The sequence below is a fragment of the Aythya marila genome, assembly GCF_965140915.1.
Source record: "Aythya marila genome assembly, chromosome: Z".
NCBI classification, from domain to species: Eukaryota; Metazoa; Chordata; class Aves; order Anseriformes; family Anatidae; genus Aythya; species Aythya marila.
The window spans coordinates 28434739-28444210 of NC_139080.1; the positions used below are offsets into that span (position 1 = coordinate 28434739).

At 50.6% G+C, this 9472-nt stretch overlaps 1 protein-coding gene across 1 annotated transcript; it reads left to right on the top strand.

Annotated features, from left to right (window-relative positions):
• Window positions 1–763: 763 nt before the first annotated feature.
• Window positions 764–7962, top strand: DMRT3 (doublesex and mab-3 related transcription factor 3; the record flags this gene model as incomplete). The annotated part of the gene is made up of 2 exons (XM_082784404.1): window positions 764–1202; window positions 6998–7962. The coding sequence occupies 2 exons, from the start codon at window positions 764–766 to the stop codon at window positions 7960–7962; spliced, it is 1404 nt and encodes a 467-aa protein (XP_082640530.1).
• Between the last annotated feature and the right edge of the window lie 1510 nt (window positions 7963–9472).

Consider the following 9472-nt stretch of genomic DNA (forward strand, 5'->3'; position numbering starts at 1 on the left):
CTCTGCATTGAACGAGTCTTTCTGCAGCCATCGTTTGCATTTATGTAGCCACTTTGGCGAGTAACACCGCCAAAACAACGGGCCCACACGGGTCCGAGGCACAACTTGCACCGGGAGCCGAGCGCATCCCTGCTCCGCACAGCTGCTCCAGGGCAGCTCCTGCTCCCGGCGCGGCTTCTCGGTGCTCCAGCCCTTCGAAACTTTGACAAAACTTTGAGCTCAAAAATCCTGACAGTGGCCACAGACAGGATTTACTGCGGCAAGCTGCACTGCACCGCCGCTCGCGGCTTGCAACACCCCGCCGGGACACCTCCCCTGCACCTCTCTTGCAGGGAGAGATCCGTGCGGGGGGCGGGGGGCGTAGCCCCCGCTCCTGCCCCTCCGGCGAAGGGTGGGCAGAGCCGCTGCCCCGACGGCGGAGCAGAGGAGCCCCCCAGCACCCCTCTTTCCCTCCGTCCCTCCCTCCCGGCGGGTGGGGGGCGGAAGGGGGCGGGCGGGGGGCGGGGGCGGGCGGAGGGGGGCGCTGGGCTCGGCGGGGCGGCGCGGGCAGCGGCAGAGGCGCTCCGGCCGGCGGCAGCGCTCTGCCCGACGGTGCCACCGCGCCGGGCCGGGGCCGGGGCCGGGGCTGGGGCCGGGTCCACCGCAGAGCCCGCACACCGAGCCGCCCGCCTCCTCTCCTCCGGCACCCCGGCCTCCGCCCGCCCCCCGCTACTCCCTTCTCCGCCCCGGAGCCGTCCGGGCTCCCCCCTCGCTCCCCGCGGGCATGAACGGCTACGGCTCCCCGTACCTCTACATGGGCGGCCCGGTGTCGCAGCCGCCGCGGGCGCCGCTGCAGCGGACGCCCAAGTGCGCCCGGTGCCGCAACCACGGCGTGCTGTCCTGGCTGAAGGGCCACAAGCGCTACTGCCGCTTCAAGGACTGCACCTGCGAGAAGTGCATCCTCATCATCGAGCGGCAGCGGGTGATGGCCGCGCAGGTGGCGCTGCGCCGGCAGCAGGCCAACGAGAGCCTGGAGAGCCTCCTCCCGGACTCGCTCCGAGCCCTCCCGGGGCCGCCGGGCGCCGCCGAGCCCCCCGCGCCCCCTCCGGGGCCGCCGCCCTGCGCCGGGCCGCCGCGGGCCCCCGCCGAGCTGGCCGCCGCCGCCGCCCTGCGCTGGGCCGCCGAGCCGCCCCCTGCGCTCCCGGGGCCGCTCCCCAAGGCAGGTGAGGCCGGGACGGGGTCGCGGTCGCGGTGCCCGGCTCGCCCCGGGGACGAGGGGACGGGGGGAGGCTGCTTTCCCCTCGCCCCGACGGGCGCCGCGGGGAGGGGAAGGTTGGAGGGGGGAAGCCCCGGCTGCCCCCTGCGCCCCGGCCGGGGCGGTGGGACACCCGTCGGGCGCAGGAAGGGCTGGGGATGTCCCGGTGTGGGTCCGGGGGCACCGTCGGGGGCAGCCGTGCCCTCGACGTGCCGCTCCTGGGCCGGTTTCTGCGAGGCGGCCGGGAGGGAGCCGGGCACCCACCCGCACGTCCATCGTTTTGCGGGTTTGTGCGAGTAGGCGCGGAGTATCGGGGCCGGGGTGCGATGGGGATTGGAGGGAGAGCTCCGGTTATCTCGGCGCCGGGCTCCCCTCCCGCTCTGTCCCGGCACGGCTCGGCCGCCCTCCGCCCCGCCTTGTCTCCTCGAGGGCAGCATCTCCTCCCGCCGTTCCCCCCGGACGGGAATTTGGGGTGTCCCGCTCCCTCCCCACGCCCCGGATTTCCTCCGGCAGCGCGGAGCCTCTCCGCACCGGTCCCTGCCCCGGCAAAACGCCGGGAAAAAAATCCGTCTTGGCTCCTTCCAGAAAGGGAAACAAATAAACTTCGCCAGCAGGATATAAATCTGGCGGATAGGAACGGTATTGACTTGTACGCCCAACTTTTCTCCCCCCTGATATATGAACGCCCCAGCTTAAAAGATTACTGTAATCACGGGAGGACAGTGTAAATCGAATCTGATAGCAATAACTTTTGGGGAAGGTCAGGCTCAAGTGAAATGTTACCAAGCAACAGGCATTTTGTTTGCAAAATACAATCAAAGCGTATTGATGAGAAATTCTTCCCTGCCAGCCAGTCAGCACTTTCTGCTAACAGCTTCACGGGCGAAAAAGCGGAGCAGGTCTCCATAAATCAAGCCCCGCGGTGAGCGGGGGGAGACGGGGCACAGGGCCCCCGAAAAAAACAGTGCGAGTGGCACAGACCTCGCCCCCAGGCTCGGTTTCGGCTTTTGGGGATGTAGAAGATGGTGAGGCCAAACTAAAAATTTGTTTTACGAATAAAGGAAATGGCGAGGGAAAGGCAGAAAATTATCTCCTCGAGGGGTTCCCTGGTTCCCTTGGGGTCGCCCGCCGCCAGACACCGCTTAACCTGATAACCTGCTCGCCTCCAGCCAGCCCGAGAGCTGGGAGCACAGGGCAGGGCTTTCTTTCTCATTTCCTCCCCGCTACCTGTACTAAAATCGTGCTCAGACAGATGAGAGGACGTAATTATTTCCTCCCCTAGCCCACCCTGTCATTAGACCCCCAACATTAGTCTCCTGGAAGATGCCCCTGTACGGAGGAGCTTTTTCCCGGTGTGCTTTAGAATCAGACCCGTTTGTTTTATTCTTCCTGCCGGAATAGGTCCTTTCGGTGGGACAGTTGCGAAGTTCTGTTCTGTGCAAATGGAACACATGCAAGCTGCTCCTACTGCACCTGCCTGCCCTAACCTCCAAAAATTCCTTCCCCCGATGCTATACTCACATACTTGCATCTCTCAAACGAGCGCGTGCTGCATTTCTCTGTTTTGGTAGCAGTCATCGAGGTGTGTAAGCAATTAACAAAATGCTGTATTGAGTCTTCTGCTAATTTCAGAGTAAGCGTCTTAATGTATCACAGTGACAAGCCTCCTGGGAAGTACATGAGATTGAAGAGAGGGAAGAAAGTCGGGAACGAAACTACTCTTGAACAAAAAAAGAAAACACATCACCCACCCAAAACCAATAAAAAACAAAACCAAAACAAACAAACAAAAAAAAAGACCAAAAAAATCCCAACCCCGAATCAGAAACCTCCCCTCTGCCTTAACTCATAAATTTTACAGGACCTTAGCTTTTGTGGCTTTCTGATATTTCGGGGGTCAGTCCACTCTAATAATAGAATAGAGAAAAGAGCAGATGTGTTTGCGCTCCAAGAAAATCTGTGTAGCAGAAAAGGCTGTCCTAACAATCAAAGAGCAAGGCTGTTTAAACAGAGTCAGCAGTGGGAATATCAAGGAAGCAAATTTGGATCCAAAGTATTAGACCAGGTTTTCCAGACAAGTTATTAACTCGAAGAGAACAGTTTCTCTCTCACACCCGTTTTACTTTACTTGGCCCTTTTACAATATTTGCCTCATGATTCTTAGTGCATAAATACTGAAGGAAAAATTGGTATATACATTGCCACAAATTTGTAGCAGCCTAGTTTATCAGTGTATATTTTACAGTGAATGCAAGCACAGTTCTCCAGCTGTACTGCTCTGAGGGTTTCATTTCGGCATCCCTGTAGATCTGGGTGTGTATCTGTATGTGTGTTTTCTGATGAATACTTTCCATCAGTTATCCTAATGAGAAGGCAATTCCCCTAGATTCCTCAGAGGTGGCAAGGTGAATACTTGAACGCAGGCAATTTGAAATAGATATTTATTATTATTATTATTATTATTTTAAACATAACTAAATGTCCTCTGAGGACAAGCTTTCTTTCTGTAAACCTCTAACATCCTCGCGTGAAGCGTAGTCGTGGTGCAAAAAACACTTTTGGCTAAGCTCAGTGACTGTGTATGCTAAAAACAAAATGAGTTCTTTTAACCTGAAAATACAGGTATTTGGGACTGATACCTGCACGCGACATTTCTACATTTCAGCACCACGGGAGGGCATCTAAAACGAACCTTCCCAGTCCGCTGGCTATTTGAGGATTGTTCTTTCAGCCAAGGCAAAATCTCACCTCCGGCAGGTCACGACTGTCGCCAGGAAACGGTTTCTGTCGTGCCGGGGGAGGCGGTGTCCGGGGCGGGGGGCACAGCCGGAGGCGTCCGGGCGCGGGTGATGCCGACAGCAAGAAACGCTGCCGGAGGGGAAATACAAACGGCAAACAACAGCAAAATCATCAATAATAATAATAATAATAATAACAACAATAATAATAATAAAGGACGCAACCCGCTCGTAACCCTCCCTGTGCTAATAACAGCGTTTTGCCCAAGTCGCCGAAATTCTGCGGGTTTCGCCCCTTGAGCTGAGGGGGGTTCTGCTGAGGGTCCCCGCTGTGTCCTGCCCCGCTGCTGTGGGGGGGCCTGGGCACGGACCGTGGGGGGCTGCTGGTGCTGCAGACACGGACTTCTGCAGGATGGAAGGTGTTTTCTATTATTATTATTTTTTTTTTTAGAACCTGAATAATTCTTTTAGCCAGTCCTCGTGAGGATACTCTTAAAGGTACTGAAAACCAATCAGACCGGAAATATCTTGAAAATAATCATTACTCAGAATGAGGGAGTATATTATCCCCGTTAGGCAGAGCTCGTCATACTCTGTTTTTTAGCATATATTTGCTCCCCGGTGAGCGCTTGTTACCAGCCGATAGGGATGCTTCGGAAAAGCACGGTAGTACAGAAATGCGTTTACCTGCATGTGGTCCACTCGTTAATGCTGGGTACCGTAGTGCAATCTATTTATATGGAAATTAGGACCGTCGTCTCCCTTAAATGCCCCTCTATCTGGCGAGGCAGGGACAGAGGTAATTAGCTGTCCTCAAGCCTTCCCGGTAAGCCTTCGATGTATAAATTGCCCATTCATTCAGACGTGAGTTGTTCTTAACACCCCAGCTCAGGTAATAAACGTGTGGTAATGAACACGTGAAGGGATTAGGAGGCAAAGGTAGCGCGATCCTCCTGTTTTATTTTTATTTTTTCCAATAATGGAAAAGCTATCCCTAGGTCTTACCACCCCCTCAGACGGATAATGTTACCGGCTTGCTAGCGGATGTTTCTGGCATTTCTTTTTGGCTGTAGGGCAAGACTGACGCAGTGAGTGTATGAAGTGCACACGTACATTGCCTTCTTTATCATATGCCTGCATGAAGAGCTGCTGCCTCTCTGTTAACACTGGACAGAGGGTAACCTATTAAAACTTGTGTACCCACCGTAGGTTACCCACGTTTATAAAAGAGAAGGTGAGACTTTCAGAAGGGTGTCTGTCTTCCTCAGCACCACTCCCATGCTCATCCCCTGCAACCTGAGCTAGCAGCATCCCACAGCTCTCTAGGATGGCCCATGGCTCCTTCCTGGCACCAGCCATCCTCATGCAGAGAACCTCCCCTGGCCATACCGGCTGCCCACTGCCTCTGCCAAGAGCTCCTAATTTACTTCTGGCAGAGGAACGTGACTCCCCTTCTGGAGAGCACGGTGGCCTCTTGCCCAGCAGAGGTTCACTCAGACCCTGCCTCCTCTCTCAGCGTGCAAAGGTGGGTGAATTGCACCAGTAATGTCCTGTCCATTCCTGGGGTGAGAGGAAGGCAGGACTGGGGTGGTGGGCAGTGAGGTTGACCCACTGGCATCCCTTTAACTGACCTGCTTTCCTTCTCAGCCTGGCAGGGGTGGTCACGAGTACATTTTGGAAACCTTTGCTTACTTCATACAGCTTCTGTATCTAGTCGGGCTGATGACCATGGGCTTAGGAAACCAAGCAAGTGCTTGTATTGGTTTCTGCAGTTAATATTTCACATAAAGGTGTTCAAAAGCACTGCCCTGTAAACAAGTTAAGGCAGTTCCTGTCGGTGTCAGCTCTCACAGTGTCGCTTTCCCCAGATATTGATGTTTGTAAGGGAGATTGGCACTGCACTATATGAGGGAGGGCAGCAGAACAGCATCCTTGGAAAATGTCCATGAATATTCTCAAGCAAATACATTGCCCTCTTTGTTCATAAGCTGTGAAAGCTGTCAATCCTTATTATTTTATTCTTTCTGACTAGTGGTTTTATTTCAAAGGTTTCCATACTCTGGCCAGGCTTTACCAAAGTGACCAGAGACTTGGAGTATCTCCATTTTTGAGTGTCCTTCTGGTAAAAGCGTGAACAAGGGGCTTGTTTTCAGCCCCGTACTCAGCTCTTGCCCTTAGTTTTGAACACAAAAAACAAGGAACCTGAAACAAATGCTGCGGCGGGTTGTTTATTGTCCATCCTTGGCAGTATTTAAAACTCAGCTGAGCAGGAACCCAGGGAACCTGCTCTATGTTTTGGGTGAGTCCTACTTTGAACAGGAGGTTGGACCAGATGCTTTCCAGAGGTTCTTTCCAAAAACAAAAATTTTTAAAGTTTTGTGCTCTGATGGTTCAAGGCATCAGCTGTGCTCAGGTTTGGAAGAAAAACCTGTGGTTCTTGCTGGGGAAGGAACTAGCTTCTGCAGAAACAGAACTGGAATACACTGATTTATTTGAACAGTTCTTTAACCTTGAGCTACTAGACATGATGTAGTGGTTCCACCAATACTGTTGGACTTGCAGAGGGAATTCTCTTCTCCCAAGTGCCCCCTGAATAATGTCAACTCCCAGCCAGTGAGACTGTGCAAGTGAAGAATTATGATGTGAAAGTGCTGAAGTTCTTCTAAGAAAGCTTTCATTTGGGTGGCGTGTTGCTCTCTGGTAACCAGTGAGGGAGGATTGGTATAGCATATTTGATGAAGCACAAAAATGACAACTGCTTTTCTTGTGTGTGTGGAAGAATGAGACAGATACCTATCAGGAAACATAAAATGCCTAGACCATGTCCAATAACTTTTCTGCAGTTTTGTTCTCATGAGATATTGCAAAGACAACCTAACTTTAGCAGAATCTCTGTGATTTTTTTTTTTCTTCCCTAGGATCTTGCTCTGTTCCCTTTAGGAAGAACGTATTCTCCAAAGACAATAATGACCATAAAAGCTTTTAGCCTCAGCTTTTCTGTTAACTTCTCTGCCTTCCTTTGCAGACATGAATGAGGAGCGGTTGGGTGATGCCAGTGGAGCAGACAATGCTGAGACCTACAGTGACAAAGACACAGACCAAAGGAGTTCCCCAGACATGACTAAAGCCAAAAGTTGCTTCACCCCTGAAAGCCCTGAAATTGTTTCAGTGGATGAGGTTGGTTATGCAGTCCAGAAAAATGGTGGTAGCACAGAGAGCCGTCCAGACAGCCCCAAGTACCATGCAGAGCAGAACCACCTCTTGATAGAAGGTCCCTCTGGGACAGTTTCATTACCTTTCAGCTTGAAAGCCAATAGACCTCCACTTGAAGTGTTGAAAAAGATCTTCCCTAACCAAAAGCCCACTGTACTGGAGCTGATCCTGAAGGGATGTGGTGGTGACCTGGTGAGTGCTGTTGAGGTTCTCCTGTCCAGTAGGTCTTCAGTGGCCAGCGGAGAGAGAACTTCTGCAGAATCAGATGGTCTTGTTTTGCCTTCCAATGGGCACATTTTTGAACACACACTGAGTTCATACCCTATTTCCTCTTCCAAGTGGTCTGTGGGCTCAGCCTTTAGAGTTCCTGACACACTGCGGTTCTCTGCTGATTCCAGCAATGTTGTGCCAAATCCTCTGGCCGTACCTTTGCAGCACCCTTTCCCTCAGCCACCACGCTACCCGCTGATGCTGAGGAACACTTTGGCAAGAAACCAGTCTAGTCCTTTCCTGCCGAATGATGTCACCTTGTGGAACACCATGACGCTGCAGCAGCAGTACCAGCTGCGGTCTCAGTACGTCAGTCCTTTCTCTAGCAACTCGGCCAGTGTTTTCCGAAGCTCTCCTGTCCTTCCTTCTCGCTCATCAGAAGATCCTCGGATCCCAATCCCTGATGACGGATGTCCTATTGTGTCTAAGCAACCTATCTACACAGAAGATGAGTATGACGAAAGGTCTGATTCTTCAGACTCGAGAATACTCAACACATCTTCTTAGACTGACATTTGACGTGTGATAACTAAGTGATATTTGCAGTGCAGCTGAACTACTGGGCCCGAAGAGGAGAGATGTATACTCTATGAAACCCTTGCAATTGTATTAGAAAGTGACTTTGCTTGGTATTGTACTATAGCAATAAAGACATAACTTATTTAATTTCTTGCACTTCACTGGATAATGCCAAATAGCAATACTCTGGCTTTTGCGCTGAGTGTGTACTACAAAGGAAGACTTTATGGCCATCAGTTACGGGACTCTGGAAGATTCGTAACAGAGACAGAAGCTCAAGGTCTACTTTGTTCCTTAACTCAGACAACTGGGGATATTTAACTAGAATACTTGAATGCTGTTTTATAAGAGAGAACTCCTCAGGACATAAGAAATCAAACAAAAGTAGTTCAATTGCAAATGGACTAGAACAAGGACCAGTCATCATCTTTGCATTGAAAGAAAAGGCTGAAGAAAGAATTATGCACATGAAACTAGCATGAACTGCTTCTGTGCTGTTTGAGCTTGGACATTTTTTAGAGAAATAATCTTAAGAGTTATTCTTTTCCCATGGCTAGGTTGAAACGTGTAATGTCAGTGTAAAACCAATTACAGCTGTGAATTGCATGAAGTGTATTGTGAAATGAACACAAGATTAAACATTGTCAGGTTAATGTAGCATGCTAAGGACTCTAGAAAAATAAACTAAGATGATGATCTTGGTTTATGTCATTTATATTGGGCAAATGACATTTCTGAGGATAGAGAGATGATTAATCCTCAGCTGGGGTTAAAATGTCTTGCTCCAGCAACTGCAGTCAAGGGAAGCCTGTTTTTCCCAGTCCAGGTTCTGCTCCCTGTCCTGTAGCTTGCAACTGAGATTAGGCAAATATTATCATCAAGGAAGCTGGGCTCTCTTGGATGTGTGCTACAGACTCTTCCAAGTTCAGCTGAGTAAAGCAGAACTTGCTACAGTCACAGCAATCAGAGAAAAAAAAAAAAAAAAAAAAAAAAAAAGGCTCTCCCAAAGTTTCAGAAGCATCTTTTTTTCTTATACTATAGAAGTAGAAAAAAAGAAATAGGATGTAATAGCAGGCCTTTCCTTGAAACAATGTTGAGTTAATGGCAGCTTTCCTGCATCTGGAAAAGTGATGACTTGAACATTTTATTGCATGTTTGCATGCATTGATTCCACTGCTTATCTTACATGTGTCAGAGTAACACTAGGAATTGCTTCTGATGATGAATGCCACTAAATTCATTGTCCACTTAGAAGTTTGTTAAGGTTTTAGTGCCATTTTTTTTCAACCATTCACAAGTGACCACATCTGCTTGACTGCTGACGTTTCCAAAACATGACTCTCAGTGCGGATGAAATGACTGGCAGGCCTGTCAGGTACATAGGTTAGACCTACCCCTCAAAACCAGTTGAGGTTGCCCTGAAGAGGGGCTCTAAAGCAGATGGGCTTTAAGAGTGTACTATATATCAGGTGTGTTATCTTCTGTCATTGCTAATATG